At 38.2% G+C, this 19,312-nt stretch overlaps 1 protein-coding gene across 5 annotated transcripts in view; it reads right to left on the reverse strand.

Annotated features, from left to right (window-relative positions):
• LIN54 (lin-54 DREAM MuvB core complex component) overlaps positions 1-19,312 on the reverse strand; it is a 63,308-nt gene that overhangs the window by 12,439 nt on the left and 31,557 nt on the right. For 4 of the 5 annotated variants that reach the window (XM_040237235.1, XM_040237231.1, XM_040237232.1 and 1 more), the window contains exon 5: positions 4,044-4,260. The exons of the other annotated variant lie outside the window; for it this stretch is intronic. In XM_040237235.1, the coding sequence (XP_040093169.1) occupies positions 4,044-4,260 (217 nt within the window). The remainder of the gene's footprint in view (positions 1-4,043; positions 4,261-19,312) is intronic. 5 annotated transcript variants of the gene reach the window in all.

A 19,312-nucleotide genomic window follows, 5' to 3' on the forward strand; every position in this document is an offset into this window, starting at 1 on the left:
GGCCAGGCTGCAGGGCAGGCACGCAGACTGGAGGACGGAGCCTGAGATGGGTCCTGACTGACGGCCAGGCTGCAGAGTGGGCACGCAGACTGGAGGACAGAGCCTGAGATGGGTCCTGACTGACGGCCAGGCTGCAGGACAGGCACGCAGACTGGAGGAGGGAGGTCGCCGCAGAGGCAGAGCCTGACAAGTGGGGGGCCTGACTCTGGGAAGCTTCGCATTTGAAGCTTCTCTTCACAAAATGCTTGGAAACAGACAAGTCTGGCTGGGACTAGGGATTAAAAGTAGGTGGCTGCTGCTGCTGCTAAGTCGCTTCAGTCGTGTCCGACTCTGTGCGACCCCAGAGACGGCAGCCCACCAGGCTCCCCCGTCCCTGGGATTCTCAGGGCAAGAACACTGGAGTGGGTTGCCATTTCCTTCTCCTAAAAGTAGGCTAGTGCTGGCAAAGAAAAAAAAAAAGAAGGCTGACTCTGGCTGTTTTGTTGAAGGTTTTGAATGTCAGGGCACAGATCTATATACTTCATCTGTATTTTTAATTCAGTAGGCGATCAGAAGTCTCTGAGCATTGTGACGTAAAGAAACATTACTGGAAGAGCACCAAGGGAAGCTGTTCGTGGCAGCAGCATGTAAAACCCAATAGAGCTGTAAGGAGCAGAGGAAGTTAGAAAAGTACAGAGCCTGAGAGCCTGGCCTGGGTGACGGCACTGGGAACGGAAAGGAGGGAAGAGCTGAGAAGTCAGGGTGGCAGGGAAAGGAGGGAGAGAGATGTAAGCACAGGGAAGAAGAGTCAGCCATCCTGGAACCCTCAAGTGAAAGGGAAAATGGTGGCCATTAGCGGGAAACATTCAAGGATGCGCTGATCGGAAGGAAAGATGAAAGCCGACGTGGAGAAATGGCGTGAGACAATGAAATGCAGGAGGCAGGGCGCACTAGACCTGTATGTTTGGATCAAAAGGTGCACAAGTTCCAGTCAAGCCTGCTGCCACTCCCACAGTCTCCAGGAGGGATCTGAGAAGACAGAGAGGGCACCCTTCAGGTCTCATTTACACCAAAGGCCTAGAGCCTGCGATGAGAGAGAGGCTGAGATAATAAGCTGATGTGGACACTGAGACAAACTGTTCTGAACAGTAAAGAACAGACTTCCTTGCACAGAAAGGCTGTTAACAATGCTAAGAGGGCTTTCTTTGTTTTTGTTTTTTACTTTTGGTCGGGATGGGAGTCTTGATGGCTGAAGACAAAAAGTTGAGAGCCCTGGAAGAACATGAGACAGAGAGAGTACTCGGATCTGAAAGGGCGCCAGGCTTCCGCAGCAAGGTAACAAACTAGGGAGGAGGGGGGAGGTGGAAAAGGGAGAGACCTCCAGAAAGACTGCATGGTCAGTGCAGGGGCTGCGCTGTCTCTCAATATACTAAACATCACTGAACTGTCCTGTGTTTGACCTAAGGGTCAATCCTATGGTAGATCTGAACTGCATCTCGATCAAGCTGCTATACGAAAAAAGTGTATGACCATGAATTACAGAAGCAGTGATGTCTGACACCCGAGTTGAAACTGTTTCCTATTCTGATTTGATTTTAATACAGGTGAGACTGGTCTCAGCAATACTATGAGGAATTAAAAGATGAATTAAAAAGAAATTAAAAGCCTGAATTCACGCCTGGGACACTGAAGAGGGGGCTCTCTATACCACCTGTTCCTTGAAAAGGCGACGCTGTGGTCACTGCTCCCTGAGTGTGCCAGCAGTGATTTGGAGGCAAGTGCACAGAAATGCAGGGACTTTCCTGGTGAGCTGTGAGATGACAGGGAAGGACTGTGCCTCTTGCCCTTATTCACCTCCCATGGGAGACCTGAGTGGATCTCATTTGGATTAGGACAGCCGAAGTGTCCCCACGTGTGCGCACACACATGCCTGCACACACTAGCACACACACATGTACACACACAGAGCTAGAAAACTTGGGTCTCTAGGATTACATTAGCTTGGCATCTGCATGCTGGGTTTTAACTGAAATCTGGAGAATGGAGAAAACAGAAAACATAGTGGCCAGAAAAATCGAACATGATAAAATATTCATGGTGGGGCATGGTCATATTGATGTTACATGTCTTAGGCAACAGTCTAGATTTCTCCTCCTCAACTTTTGAGCAGGGTCCCACATTATCCCTACTGCAGCTTTCACAGAAGTTGGCATAATCTTTAATGTTTTGGTCTTCAATAGGAATTCTGAACAATCCTTTTAGAATAGTCTCCTTCAAAACTTCAGAAACCATGCCTGCTTTGAGGGCTTTTAGTTTCTTAAATTGATTTCCTCCCTCACCAAGACTGTAGATTATATTCTGAAGAGGTTAATTAACCAAGCAATCTTCTGGGTCCTTCTATTGTGCTATCTGCCATCCAGCCAGCAATTAACATGGCAGAACCTTTGACTACTGGTGTCTGTATGGCTTTGATGGGAAAATGGACAAGATAAGCCAGTTCCCTTTGGCTTTTAAGTAAAGGGAATCGAGCCTTTAGAAAGATTTTAGCATGTTTCATGACTAGAGTGACTATTTCGTATATCTCTAACGAAAATACAGGTGTTAATTTGTTATTCCTACGAAAAAATATCTTTTACATACACCCAGATCTTCCATGGGATAGGAGAGAAAGACAAAGAGAGGAAAACTGGGTGAATAGAAGGGAAACAGCATGGGTGGCATATGTATACAAGTAGGGCGGAAGAGGGAATAGACAGACGTGAAGGAGATGCGGGGAGGGGACAGAGAGACTGAAGGAAAGCAAAAAAGGAAGCTGTGGGGAAGCAGGAGGGGGGAAGGAACCGCAAGGAGGCAGAGAGAACAGAGAAGCAGAGGGAAGCAGAGAGACAGATGTATGGTGGGGAAAGAAGGAACCAGTAAACACACCAGAATTATGAAACACCCAACCCATTCCTCTACTCTTCCTAGACCTTCAGCTTCCTCTTCTGCTCACACCAAAGACTTATTCTTGATGATGAATCAATCAGTGTTAAGTCACACTGGAAGTGGATGCTCAGCATATTTGCGTACATATAAACACACAAACATAACATATAACCAACTGTATCTAGTGACTGCTTTATATCATTATGATATCTAAGAAAACTGTAGCATTGAGCAGCACTTCCTAAGTAATGAGAATATAAACGTGACTCCCTCGGTCACCAGTACATGCAAATGTCATTTTTCCTCTCATTAAGAACACTATAATAATAAAAGACTTTCTTTCGCTCCAGCCCTCTGATCCCTTAATAAAAATGAAGGAGCAAACAAATGGTCTTTAATCCGTCTAGCTACATCCAATAAACAACAGATCATTCACCTGCCATCTGACACTGATGGACTATGCAGTGATCTTCCAAGGAAAAAAATCAGACCCTCAATGTAAGCTGTCCTGATCCTTTCCGTTTCCATTTTTTAACAAGTAGATAAATATGGATAAAGGTTATATGTGTGAACTTGTGTATGTACATCAGGCAGCTGGAAGGATTAAGTACAAACAGAAGTAGGACTACTAACAGGAATACTTGCCAGGAAAAATACAATTGAGCAAAATGACATTTTAACTGATTTTCATTATCAATTATACATTCAAAGTACATAAAGGATGAAGTACATACTAATCATTTATACCTTGCCTACTGGTCATTTCAACTGACCCCAAGCCCTATGTAATTTAGACAGCTTTGTAGTTTAGAAAAAAAGATTATAAATAATTTGGTTCCCTTTAAATCAATCCCGCTGGCATAATGGTAGGTTTTTAAATCAGCAATCAAATGGCTACCCACAAACTGATAAATAATCATCTGGTATTACAGCACACTATGTATCAGTTTCTAGGAGAACAAAATACTACAGTTATATACAACTGGGATATATTCTATTTCACTGCCTTCTGCAACAGCTGCTGATTCAACTCTCAGCTGAAATGCCTGCTTAATCAGGATTTCAGCAAGAAAAGGATCACTTCCTATGATAAGGTTTAAAACATTCATTACTGTTTTTTAAAAAAAACGGTTACCAACCTTGCTGGAGAGGCTGAGTGTTTGTACTGGGATTCTGACTAACTGGCTGGGTTGAGCTACTGGCTGTTGTGGCAGTAACAAGTCGGACATAATGAAACTTGCTTCCAGGCACTTGAATCTGCTGGACATTGGGAGCAGTTGCCAGAGGAATAATTGTCTTAAACTGTGATGTGCTCACGCCTCCAACAGTGATGGTCTGCACAGTTGATTTCACTGCCTATTAAACAATACAACATGGCTATCATTAATCTGGGATTTCACTTTCCTACTCCTTGGCACTTATGACAATTGCTCAGTAAAAGAGTACAGCTGTTGAAAGGAATGACCTGTTCAAAGAGAAATGAATAGTAATGAAAACACCAGTGTAACCAAAATCAGTGAGATCTACCTTCCAACGCTAGTAGTTAACTTCCTTTACAGTCCAGGTCAGATGACTTGCTATGAAGAAACTACTGTGTAAATTACAAGCACTCACACAGTTTTGTTAATATCAGGTAAAATTTGTAAAAAAAAAGATTATTTCAAAACTTACAGAATTAAGCCTCATTTTCAACACAGAGGAAAAAAGGACACAGATATTTGGTTTTATTGCTACCCACCAAATTAACTATGGCAAATTTCATATTCACATGTCCTAAAGGAGAAAGAAACCAAAAGAAAAGCCTTCATTAAATCTAGCCAATTCTGGAAGGCATATATATATATATATATATATATATATATATATATATGTATATATATATATATACATATATATAAAATATCCCACAGATACAACTGTACCCACTGGCCTATGGGCAGAAGGCCAAACTCAGTCCAAAATTACAACTATATTTTGGTTGGTCTAGGGAAACTAATTTTAGATGATTCAGATCTAAGTCAATATAATCATTTAAAATCCTTTCCTTCAGTCTAACAAAAAAGCAATGTGACTCTCCAAAAAGCTAAATGAAACATCAAAGGCAGAAAAGAACAAAAGTCTTTTAAGATGTCTCCAATTAATGTTTAACCAATGTACAACAGGCTGTCATACAAAAAAAAGGTCCAGACAAAATTCTCTAACTAGTTCTGTGGTGCTATTTGATAAAGAATTACACCCCCACCTATTCTTCAAACAGCCCTCATGCTAAAAGACAAGTGACATGAGGGAGGTAGTCCAAATTCATTCTGTGGATAACAATTCATGAGAGAATAATTCTGAAGAATTTGACCATTTTCATAAAAGTACAGGGGGAAAAGGAAGAGTGTCATTTAGTTTGGCAACTCTACAAGTAATAGTCAAAAGTATATTACTTCAGCATAAAATAATTCACATATTATCATTAGGCAGAGGCACCACCAAGAAGATTTAAAATAAAGATAAAACAGGTTGATGGTCAGTGAGTTAAATGAAAATATAAAGCTTAAAAAAATGTATACATACGGAAGCTACTTAAAATCAAGCAACCTATGAGTCAGGTGTATAATGATGCAAGAGACATTATCTTTGGGACACCAACTCTAAATGGAAAAAGAATATTATTTTAAGAAACAAGGCAGGGGAAAGGGGGGGGGAGGATAGATAAAGGAGGGATTTGGGATTAACAAATACATGTTACTCTATATGAAATAAACAACAAAGACCTACTGTATAGCACAGGGGACTATATTCAATATCTGACAATAACTTATCAGGGAAAATGATCTGAAAAAGAACAGATACATACATGTATAACTGAGTCACTCTGTTGTACACTTGAAACTAACACAACACTGTAAGTGAACTCTATTTCAATTAAAATTTGTCTTTAATAGAAAAAAATTTTGTTAAAGAAACAAGGTGCTTCAGATATAATTAAATTTACTGGATACTTAATACACAGAGGGCAGTGCTTCTGAAAACTCTACGATTATCGAATTTGAATCTAACAAGCACATTAGGAGCTAGGCACAGCATGCCACAAATACGGGGGCTGGTTTAGCTAAGTGTGCACAGTATACTGTGTTTCCAACTATACTTCCAATTTTTTTTTCTTTTTCTTTTGGCTCACCACGCAGCTTTCAAGATCTTGGTTCCCTGACCAAGGATTGAACTTAGGCCATGGCAGTGAAAATGCTGAATCCTAACCACTGCACTGCCAGAGAATTCTGTCAATTTTCTCAAATTCTCTAAACTTCAAACTACAACTCTCACATGCTGTATATAACTGGGTCTCTGAGGACAAAATCGGATCTGAGTATATTTTTTATCAATATACATCTATTTACATCTAACAGGTAAGTAACTATGTGGATTTAAATCTACCATTGAACTATTTCCTATCTGAACAACCTATCCTCTTCTGTCCCTTTTCCTCTCTTTTTTGCCTGCTTTAGGGTCAAATGTTTTATTATTTATTTTCCCCATGGTAGTTTGTTATTTATATATATTGTGTTATTATTTTTATATAGTATTACCCTAGAGACTACAATGTTCAATGCTGTAATTAAATCAGTACTTTAAATATCACCCAGACAAGGAAAGAACCACAGAACGCTAACATCATTTATTCCTGCCCCAACTTTGTGTTACAAAAATACGTAAATATTTGTAAATTCTCCATTTAATTGAAACTCTGTAAGATATTCATTTAAATATACCCACAAATTTACCCTTTCCATCCTTTCTATACTCTTTCTGTGCTTCCATTTGGGATTGTTTTCCTTCTGCCTAAAGAACTCACTTTAGGATTTCCTTACTTGCTGGTCTGCTGAGAAACTCTCTACCCTTTGTTTCTCAAAAAATATTTAATCCTTTTTGTTTAATCTGTATCTCTTTTGCTGACAAACTCATCTACTGAATTCTTAATCTCAGTTTTAAGCTTTCAGTTTGAAAATACTCATCTGATCCTTTTTATAGCTTTTAATTCCCTGCTGGAGTTCTTTGTCTTGTTAAATTGTTGTTCAGTCACTAAGTCGTGTCTGACTCTTTGCCACCCCATGGACTGCAGCACACCAGGCTTCCCTGTCCTTCACTGTCTCCTGGAGTTTGTTCAAACTCATGTCCATTGAGTCAGTGATGCCATCCAACCACTTCATCCTGCTGCCCCCTTCTCCTCCTGTCTTCAGTCTTTCCCAGCATCAGGGTCTTCAATGAGTCGGTTCTTTGCATCAGGGGGCCAAAGTACTGGAGCTTCAGCTTCAGCATGTCCTTCCAATGAATGTTCAGGGTTGATTTCCTTTAAGACTGACTGGTTTGATCTCTCTGCTTGTCCAAGGGTCTCTCAAGACTTTTCTCTAGCACCCCAATTTGAGAGCATCAATTCTTCGGAACTCAGCCTTCTCTGTGGTCCAACTCTAACACCCACACATGACTAATGGAAAAACCATAGCTTTTGACTACACAGACCTTTGTTGGCAATGTGATGGCTCTGGTTTTTAATATGCTGTCTGGGTTTGTCATAGCTTTTAAATTCCTGAATATATTAATCTCAGTTATTTAAAAAGCCAATCTGATAATTATACTACCTATACCTGTTCTGAATACATTGGTTTGGTTGCCTGATATATTTAATGATTTTTGACTGAGTATCAGGCATTGTTTATGAAAAATTAAGTAAATAATTTGAGGCTCAGAATGTTTTTATTTTCCTCCAGAAAGCATTCAAGTCAGCTTCTGGCAAGCAGTTAAGGGTAGGGGCAGGTTCACTCCTCCCCCAACTAGGACTCCAGGCTTTACCTAGCTTCCTTCCCCTTTTTGGGGCCTGAACCGAAAGTTTTGTCCTTGAGATCTGTTAGACCGAAGGTCTGTTCAGCTCCTCAACTCTCTGGGACCACTTTCTGCTTTTCTTCTCAGTCTCTCAGCCACACCTCACAAATGCCCTAAGGCAAAGGGTCACACTGAACACCAGGCGACTTCTCTAGGCTTCCCTTGATTTCAAGATGGTGACCTATAAGGTCCTGGGTCCCTTGGTGGGTCTCCAATGCCTTCAAACAAATTTTACAAATACGTTTTCTTTTTAGTTGTTCTTGGTGGGATCGTTGGTCTTCACAAGCTAGTTTCGTACAGTCAGAAACGGAAAATCCAGACTGAGTTTTAATCTTGGTTTCAACATTTCCTAGGTGAGTGACCTTATGCAAGTAACTTAGCTTCTCTGAGCTAAGTTTCCTTATTTGAAAATCTTAAAATGGCACCTTTCACATAGGATTGTTATCATAATTAACTGAGCTAAATTACATAAGGTGCAAACAGTAACTAATCACATATTATTGATATAAAACTAAAAAAATGTGAGCTGCTATTTGTATTATCATTATGCCCGTTATAGATGGAGAAACTGAAGCTCAGATAGATTTAGTTAACTTTCCCAAGTTCACATAGCTAAGAGCAACTGAGTTAGGGTTTGAACCAGAGCCAACTCTGAAACCCATTTTCTTAAGTAAGACATTGTAATGCCTCCTACTGTAGACATTTGGACTTCCCTGGTGGCTCAGATGGTGAAGAATCCACCTGCAATGCCGGAGACCAAGGTTCGATCCCTGGGTCAGGAAGATCCTCTGGAGAAGGAAATGGCAATCTACTCCAGTATTCTTGCCTGGAGAATCCCATGCACAGAGGAGCCTGGCAGGCTACAGTCCATGCAGACTGTAAGTCAGACATGACTTAGCAACTAAACCACCACCACAGAATCCTGAATAGAAGTATAAATACCATTTTTAAAAACTTTTAAATTTTGAAATAATTTTAGATTTCACAAGAAATTGCAAAACTACTACAAAGTTCCCATATGCACTTTCCCCTTCCCCCCAAAAAAATCTCATATAACCATAGGACATTATCAAAACCAGGAAATTGACATTTGGTATAATACTATCAACTAAACCACAGACCAGACCTTATTCAGATGCCACCAGTTTTTATGCACTTTTTTGTATGTACACTAAAGATTGTATAAATTCATGTAACCTACATCACCATCAAGATACAAAATTTTTCCATCACCACAAAGACTCTATGGCACTTCCCTCTATAGTCACAACCCTAATTCTTGACAACCACTGATTAAATTGCATTTTTTAACACCTAAAATAAACTAACATATCAAAGCTACTAATTTTGTAAAAGACAAAAGCATCTGAATACTACACTTAACTGCTTTAAGAATTCACAAGTTGGTACCTTCCTTGGAGAAGCCTAAGAAACTTCATGTGAAGGCATGTCTCTCTGAACATACCACATCAGCAGAAAAATAGTTCACATACATTCAGTAAAAATCTTCAGTTATTGCTATTCCTTACTGACAGTTGGGTTAAAAAGCAAATAATTTATATTCAAACTAGCTACATTTAACATGTATCAGTGGTTGTCCTGAAAAACATGGACTTGATTTTTTTTTATTTGTACTATTTTAAGCCATTTTTATTTAAATATCAATGTAGTAATTATATAGGGATATACTTCTTTATTGTTTTCTGATTAGCAAATACCAGAAGTCCTTGCTTAATTGAAGATTTACCTTAAAGGGGGGAAAAAAAGGAATAATAAAATACTCTTGTTCTATAAATGAAGATTCTTATTTAGTGAAGTTGGAGATAGACAGAGGGCTCAATCAATACCCAAACCCTGAATTTGTGGGGTTCCATATAAATATGTTAGCTTTTTTTGAGGGGGAGGAGTACACTTTGCAATTTGATTCTGTTTGTAAACACAGCTTAGAAACAAATGTTTGGACATAGGAGTTTTGGTTCCAGTTTGTCTCAATCTTGCGCATACTCTGTCAAGCAGCCTAATGCTTCTTTATACCTTTGTCTCTATCTGTGCAGGGGAGAACGTTACCACTGAATGAAATTCTTATACGCTTTGGGACACCTGCACAAATCTCGCCATTTTGAACAGATATTAAGATGCTATCTGTTTAATCTATGGCAAAATCAGAATAATACTTTCCTCAATGCTGGTTGGGTACCACTTACTAAAGTTTGTTCTTTAAACTTGTTGTTCTTTAAAGCTTGTTCTTTAAACATAAGCTCTTCAAGATTAGTACATGAAACAATCTACTTTTAGCACATTAATATGAAGCCCTGAGGTAAACAAAGTTAGACAAAGGCCTCTGCTATGGGAATTCTTAGAGTCTTTAATATGCCAATGAGCATGACAGATCTCCTAGATGGGTATGGTGTATGTTTCCCAAACTTATTTAAAACTGCCAAGACCAATCACTGTCAAGGAGCGTACCACCTCCTATGTTTCCTTCTAGGAGTTTTATACTTTCAGGTCTTACATACAAGTCTTTAATCCACTTTGAGTTAAATTTTGTGTGTGGTACAAGAGAGTGGTTCAGTTTCATTCTTTTGCATGTTGCTGTATATTCTTGGCTCCTTTATTACAAATTAATTGATTACATACACATGAGTTTGTCTCTGGGCTCTCTATTGTGTTCCACTGATCAATTTTTCTGTGTTTATACCAATACCACACTGTTTTGACTATTACAGTTTTATAATATATTTTGAAATCAGGAATTTATAGGGTTCCATCTTAATATGCTTTTTAGAAATTTGTGACAGAATGTTTATAGACCTTATCATCATGGAAAAACTATGTTTATATTATCCTCATTTCTAAACTTTAGGTTACTAAAATAAACCTACCAATTTGAAAGCTTTAAAATGCTTTCAAGCTGTAAGAGACAAATGAGAAAATGAGAAAAGATAGATATTATAAATATTATATGACTAAAGACAGCGTCAAACCTTGGGATGGATACTAGAACATTTGGCACTGATGTACTGACTGGTGAAATATTACGAAAAAGATGTAAGGTGTTCATTTGCCCATTTTTCATGGATATTAACCTAATTTATGCTTTACTCACACTTACAGTGACAAAGATAAGTAATTTAAATGTGATGTGTTAGAATCTATGGGAGCATTCAAGGAAAAGGGTCAAATGACCATATTAGGCAAGTTTAGACAATGTGATTTAGGAGGCAGCAGTCTTATAAAAACCAGAAAGCAGGGAATTCCCTCATGTTTCAGTGTTTAGGACTCTGTGCTTCGACCCTAGGTGTTGCAGCTATTTTTAAATTTTATGCCTCAAAAGACACTGTCAACAGAGTAAAATGGTAACTCATAGAAAAGTAGAAATTTGCAAATCATATGTCTAATGGGGGGTTGAGATCCAGAATATATACGGAACTACTAAAACTCAAACAAATCAATTAAAAAATGGGCCAAGAATTTGAATATACATTTCTCCAAAGTATCGTCACCTGGTAGCTCAGATGGTAAAGAATCTGCCTGCAGTGCAGGAAACCTGGGTTCGATCCCTAGATCAGGAAGATCCCCTGGAGAAGGAAATGGCAAACCACTCCAATATTTCTGCCTGGAAAATCCCATGGACAGAGGAGCCTGGTAGGCTAAGGTCCTTGGGATCACAAGAGTTGGACACAACTTAGCAACTAAATCATCAGGGCATCATCAATTCAATGGACATGACTTTCAGCAAACTCCAGGAGACAGTGAAACAGGGAAGACTGGCATGCTGCAGTCCATGAAGTTGCAAAGAGCTGGACATGACTGAGTGACTGGACAACAAAGAAGATATACAATGACCAATAAATACATGAAAAAATACTCACACATCATCATTAGGGAAAGATGAAAACTACGATATACCACCTCACATACACTAGGATGGCTACTATCAGAAAAACAGTGTTGGCAAGAAGACAGAGACCTGAGAACCCTTGTGCACTGTTGGTGGGAATGTAAAATAGTAGTTATTGTGGAAAACAGTACGGTGGTGCCTCAAAAAATTAAACACAGCATTACCATATGATCCAGAAATTCAGCTTCTGGGGATACACCCAAAAGAACTGAAAGCAGGCATCAACATGGATTGGCCACAGGTATACATATGTCCCCTTCCTCTTGAACCTCCCTCCCAGCTCTCACCCCATCCTGCCCCTCTGGCTTGTTACAGAGCCCCTGTTTGAGTTCCTTGAGCCATACAGCAAATTTCCACTGGCTGTCTATTTTACATACGGTAATGTATATGCTTCCATGCTTCTTTCTCCATTTGTCCCACCCTCTCCTTCTCCCCCATGTCCACAGCTCTGTTCTCTATGTCTGCATCTCCACTGAAAGTGAAAGTCTCTCAGTCATGTCTGACTCTTTGCAACTCCATGAACTATATACAGTCCATGGAATTCTCCAGGTCAGAATACTGGAGTGGGTAGCCTTTCCCTTCTCCAGGGGATCTTCTCAACCCAGGGATCGAACCCAGGTCTCTCGCATTGCAGGCGGATTCTTTACCAGCTGAGCCACAAGAGAAGCCCAAGAATTCTGCAGTGGATAGCCTATCCCTTCTCCAGCAGATCTTTCCAACCCAGGAATTGAACCAGGGTCTCCTGCATTACAGGCGGATTCTTTACCAGCTGAGCTACCAGGGAATTATAATATATATAATTATAGTTATGCTGCCCTGCAAATAGATTTATCAATACCATCTTTCTAGATTCCATATATACACGTTAATATATGATACTTGTTTTTCTTTTTTTTACTTTACTCTGTATAATAGGCTCTAGGTTCATATACCTCATTAGAAATGACTCAATTATCCTTCAATTAAAAATAATTTTAAAAAAATTCAATAAAAAAGGACCACGTTATTAGAGAGATTTTGAAGAAACGAATTCAAAGCAGGGTCTCCAAGAGATATTTGTACACCTAATGTTCATAGTAACATTAATCATAAAAGCTAATATATGGAAACAATCCAAGTGTCCCTCCACAAATGAATATACATACAATGGAGCATTCATCATCTAGCCTTAAAAAGGCAGGAAATTCTGACGGGTGAACCTTGAGGACACTATGCTAAGCGAAATAAGCCAATAATGAATAAAGGACAAATAATCTATAATCTCAGTTTTATGAAGTAGAGTAGCCAAAATCCCAGTGACAGAAAATAGATTAGTGGCTGTCAAGGGCTAGGGAGAGAGAAGAATGGGCACAGAGCCTGAGCTTTCCAAGACAGAAAGTGCTCTAGAGAAGGATGGTGGAGAAGACTGCACAACAACATGAATGCGCTTAATACCACTGAACTGAACACTTAAAAACATGTACAAAGATGGCACACTGTATGCTGTGTGTATTTTACCATAATATAGAAATGAGATGCCCATCCTGCAAGATGCATTATATAAATCAGTCAGGATCAAACTGGTAGATGAATATAAATTTAACCATTCTATCATGCTTGAAAAACAAGAATAAATCTATTTGTTCTTGTGTTTAATTTGTAATAAAATATTATATGCAAAATAATTACATAAAACCAGATAATAATTTTTTAATGGATAAATAAAATACTGGGAGTAAGGAAGACTTACCTAAGCATAGATCAAAAACTCAAAATTCACAACTGAAGACACTATTTTGACAAATTTAATGTGCAAAATGTCTGGCAAGAATAACAAGATGAAACCAACTGAGACAAAGGTTTGCAACCACATTGATAACAAAAGAGTACTTTACATAATATGCTATGAGCCTGTTTTAGTTTGCAAACAAAAAAGACAAACCACACAAAGAGCATCAGAGTTCAGAGGAAGAGTCCAGAAGACACACAAATATGAAGAATTTAAAAAAATATAAATCTATTTGAGATCTTTAAATCAGTTATGTTGGCAAACTAAAAATGACTGATAAGAGAGCACAGAAGTAGACCCATACAAATAGAGCCAACTGACCTCTAACTAAGGAACAAAGGCAATTCAACGGAGAAAGGATATTTTCAACAAATGATGCTGGGACAACGGGATATCCACACATAAAAAGTGAATTTCAACACAGATCTGATATTTTTCACGTATGGATCACAGACCTAAAACTATAAAACTAAACTACAAAGCTCATGGAAGATAACAGCAGAAAAGTTAGGTTACCCAGGGTTTGGTGATGACTTTTTAGATACAGTACGAAAAGTACAATATCCATGAAAGAAAAAACTGATGAGTCAAACTTCATTAAAACTGAAAATTTCTGCTCTGTACAAGACACTGTTAAAAAAATAAAAAGACAAGCCGAAGACTGGAAGAAAATACCTGTAAAACATATGCTAAGGTCTAAAGATACAGGAGTCATCTGAGTTGTATTCCACAAATCCTCAAAATTAAATGGCACCATAGTGATGCAACCAGCAAACTCCAGGCTATGAAAAATATAGGATGTAAACAACTTGATTTTTTATTTAAAGGGCAAGAGGAAAAAAGGAAGAAGAGGAAAGTAACAGAAATAGCAATCATTCACAAACTTTTCTGAATCCCAAGTTCAAGCACAGTGTAAAAATTTAGGTGCCTGGGGAAATGCGAATTAACTAGGTATTTAATGGCATTAATGGAATGTGAATAAGTTAAAAGAAAGTGTCCCTATCTTATATATATATAACAAAATACCTACAGATAAAATGACATGATTTACTTTTTAAAAAAGTGGGAAGTGTTATAGATGATAACGCAATAGTGGATAATTCCAAAGTTGGATGAAGGGTACACAGGGGTTAATTATACTATTTTAACTTTTTAGCATATTATAAATTTCTATATTAAAAAAGTTTTTAATAATATTGCAACAGGACCCCACAGGCATTCAAACATCATTAATTATAAAAGCATAAAAACAAAACCAACATAGTAACATAGAAAAGAAATTCTCTGCTAACAGGTGCTGATATGAGAAACATATTTATCTACAGAGTAACTTAGGCAACTGAATTAATGGGACTAGGAACCTGCAGTCACCCTAACTCTAACTCTCAATCAATCTTGAAACAACCTATGTTAAAGTTTATCAGGAAAACAGATCCCCTTCACTTCAAACTATACTCACAGGACCTCCCCCCATTTAAAGAGACTCACAGCAAAAGCAGAAGCTATCAACTTCTGAAACCTCTGTCCCAAAAGCGTTCTCTCAACTTCCCAATAACGTCATTGTTCATATCACTTCTTACCTGGATATATGTAAAACAAATTCAAAATCAGCTCATGATTCATCTCTACCTGCTTTGAATCCAGCACACAAACACTGCCTAAGTAATTAGAGACACTTTATAAGTCTTCATTAAATGACAAAATTAAGTCTAAATTTGCTTGGTTTTGAAAATTATCCAAAATCTAACCCTATCTTTATACGTTCTCCACTCCCTGCAAAGGACTACTAATTCCAATCAGAGTCAATCCAATCCAATCTTACTACTCTGTATGCAGGTACTCTCATAGGTATACATATGTGTACATTTTAAGTATTTTTACCTCCAATCCTCTCTTGTGGCTGACATCCACTCCAATTCTACCCATTAAAAAAAATCTTAGCTCAGGGATGCCTTCTCTGATCATCCCAACTGCAGCTGAATCCTCTTACATAGGAGTTCATGTCATCACTTGAGCTTTTGTAATTTTATATTTTTGTATATCATTTAAAGTCATTTCTGTCACATTCCCTCCTGTACCTTCACAGACTTTAGGTCCCACATGTCTGTTTTTGCTCTATTTCCCCAAAGAGTACAGCCCCTAACACAGGGGAGGTATTGCTGAGTGTAGAATGAAGGAATCCCAGGACTTCTTTTTCTTTTCTCTTTAGTTTCACCTCACCTTGCCTATACACACAACTTAGCACCTATTTCATTGTTCATTATTATTTTACATGCATTCAATTCTGTCTGACCAACCACCATAAGCTCTTCCATGGTTTCCACAGCCTCAGCACACAGCACACACTCACCTACTGACAGCCATTCACAAACAGAGAGGGAAAGAGTGACTCTGCCTGTCTATTTACCAGCTGCACCATGCAGCACGTGGGATCTTAGTTCCCTGACCAGGAATCCAACTTGTACTACCCTCTGCCCTGGAAGTGTGGAGACTTGACCACTGGACTGCCAGGGAAGTCTCCAAGAGTGACTCTTAATAACAGGAAATCTTCATTATTGTTCAGGCTTCCAGTTTATTGCCTAATTCATGTCCATTACTTGTGTTAATACAGCACTACTTACTCTATATATGGACAATTACACTATAGACTGCTTACGGCTAACCAAAATCCTGCTTCCTCGGCATACAACCAGGTTACATTTCCTAGGCTCCCATGCAGTCAAGGTAAGGCCACAAGACCTTTAGCTAGTGAGGTGAAAAATGCACCATGCATCTGGTCTGGTCCATAAATGTACCACCATGTACCTTTTCCCTGGCTTTTCCCTTCAGGGAGACTGAGCACATCATTCAGTTTACTGCAATTTCTAGCCCATTATAAATATTAGCATTTAAAGAAATAAAACTGTCACATTACTTTTTTAAATGTATTCAATGGAATCAAATCAACATAGTGATTTGATACTCACCAGTATCTATTACATTTTTTAAAATATAAATCAAGAACTCTTTAGCAGTCAGAAATTTACATTATTCCTTTTCCTCTATGAACTTGTGTCTGAATTCCATATCCTCTAAAAATTTTATTCTAGTGTAACATTTTTACCCTTGAAATTCTTTTATCATAATTCTCTGAAACAAAAAGGTGTGTATAAGCTGAAACATTTAAAAACATTTTGTATCACCCTGATGTTGGAGAGGGCAATGGTAACCCACTCCAGTATTCCTGCCTGGAGAATCCCATGAAAAGAGGAGCCTGGCAGGATACAGTCCATGGGGTTGCAAAGGGTCAGACATGACTGAGCACACACATTACCCGTTACATAAAGCTCTATGTGTTAAATAATTTTGTCTTGACTGAGTTCATAATACAGTTATTGTATACATTGAAAACAACAAATATATTACAAATTGTCATTATTACAATATAAAAATTTTATTGGAATGCACCGCTCCATAAGATGATGGGACTCATTTTAAAAGATTACTTCCTGTATCCATAAATGTATATTATATATCACTAGAGTGAGAGTTCAGCATCAATTCTATTCCTATTTTTAAATAAACACTGAAAAATATTATTTTCATAAATATATATTTATGAACAAAGATATTTATTATAATAATATACATTAATACTTAGAATTCCTTCTGAGTTTTATACCCCAAATCACATTGTATTCTACCATCAAAAATTATTTCTAATGATCTATAAACTTACTTATGTCCTCCTTCAATTTAGTGGGAAAAAAAACTGGAAACTATCTGAAGCACTAGCAAACTAATTTTTAATCATCTGCAGTCATTTATCAGTTCCTAGGAAATATGACCAAAACCTACCAAATGACAGGTGCACTGTTTACCATAATATGTTCAGAAATAGGAAAAAACATTTTTTTAATTATTAACTTCTTATGGTGGTGATAACGTTCTTTATCTTCACAGAGGATGATTTTGTTGTATAGATGTATACATTTAAGCTGAAAATATCCGAATGTTTAAGATTTGCATATTTGGACCTTTAAGATTTGCATATTTCAGTATATGTGAAATTTTTCTCAAAATGAAAAAGAAAACCCTCTAAACAGAGAATTCTAGTTAATGGTATGCTTGGAATATGGGGGGAGCAGTATACTGGATATATGCAACTAACTTTGAAATGCATTTTAAAAATAAGATGATTAACGGAGAGAAGGATGGGTAAATAAATGATAAAGCAACTATAGTAAAACGCTGAGTTCAGAGTTTAATTATAGAAGAAGCTTTACAGAATTCTACCCATGCTAGACGACTCAGAAGTAGAAAGAGTTCAAGAAGTTGTACTGGTCATCGATTTCAGAGGAATAAGAACTTTTCATTTGTACACAGCCTATGCTCTGAAACTCCTCCCCTGGGACTGAAGTACATTCTGCATCCTAAATGGCTATGTGATGATTCAATTACCAACAGATCTTCCCTGTTTGCCAAATAAGGCCAAAAAAGAGGAGCACTCCACTGGCTAGGAGAGAAAAACCAACTAGAGTGTGAATAAGGTAGTTTCAAGGATGTCCAGGATAACTTCCAGAGACTTTTAAAGGTAAAGAGCAGGATATTTTGAAAATGCATTTGTGTTCATTATAAAGATAGTCAGGGGGAAAAAAAAAAGAACCCATCCATCAACATCAGGTAAAGGGTGACCAGGCCTTACATTTTAAGAATATTTACTTATAAGACCAAATTAGTCAGAAAGAAAGGGTTTTGAGGTTTCTAAACCTTGTTTCTTTGATCCAATTTTCCAGGACCTAAACTCTACAAATATTTATTTTCTGAACTTCAGGTATCCAAAAATTTAACTGTCCTGAAGTCTTTCTAATCAGGTTTGTTAAGAATCAACAACCCAGCTTCAGTGCTTGAGCTAACTTATTCACCTTTAATAGAACAGTTTCCCCACTCTAGATGTATAAGCTTTTTTTTAAAAAAAAAGGCCCAGATGGCATTCTAAAATGAAAGCCAGACTTAAAGATAACCTGAATGCTGCAACCATCAGATAAGGACTTTAAAATAACTATGATCAAAATGTTAACAGGCCTAGCGGGAAAGGAAAACAGCACGCAATGAACAGAGGGGGTCGGTAGGGAGACAGAAACTATAAAAAAGAGCCAAATGGAAATGACAGAAATACGATAAACATAATTATCAGGGATGAAGAAGTCCTTCAGTGGGCCCTTAAGTAGATTCCACACAACTGAGGAAAGAATCAATTAATCTGATGACAGGTCAACAGAAATGACCCAAGTGAAACAAACAAAAAGTGGGGAGGGAGCAGAACAGAGCATCCAAGAGCTTCGGAACGATCTCAGTCTAGCCGTTTTGAAACCAGAGTCCTAGAATGAAGAGAAAGAAAAAATGAGGCAGAAGAAAGAGTTCAAGAGATATAGTCCAAAGTTTTCCAAAATAAAAGACAATAAATCAGAGGTCCAAGAAGCTTTAAAATTGAGATACATACGCATTTTTGGCGTAGTGGTAATGGTAAAGAACTCACCTGCCAACGCAAGAGAAGTAAGAGACGTGGGTTTGACCCCTGGGTCAGGAAGATCCCCTGAAGAAGGGAATGGCAACCCACTCCAGTATTCTTGTCTGGAGAATCCCAGGATTCATGGACAGAGGAGCCTGGGAGGAAACAGCCCACGGGATCGCAAAGAGTTGGACATGACTGACGTGACTTAGCATGCATGCATGCACTTTAAAAAGAAAAGAACAGGAACAGAACACACATCTCACATAACAGGTCCCCCCTTTCAGGCTCGATGGCGGGGTGGAATCACAGACCGCACTCAAGAGGTCTGCAGGGAAACAGTGCCATCAGGAAGAGTCAGGTATCCGTTAGAGAAAAAGAT

Source organism: Oryx dammah, unplaced genomic scaffold (assembly GCF_014754425.2).
Source record: "Oryx dammah isolate SB20612 unplaced genomic scaffold, SCBI_Odam_1.1 HiC_scaffold_3, whole genome shotgun sequence".
NCBI lineage: Eukaryota > Metazoa > Chordata > Mammalia > Artiodactyla > Bovidae > Oryx > Oryx dammah.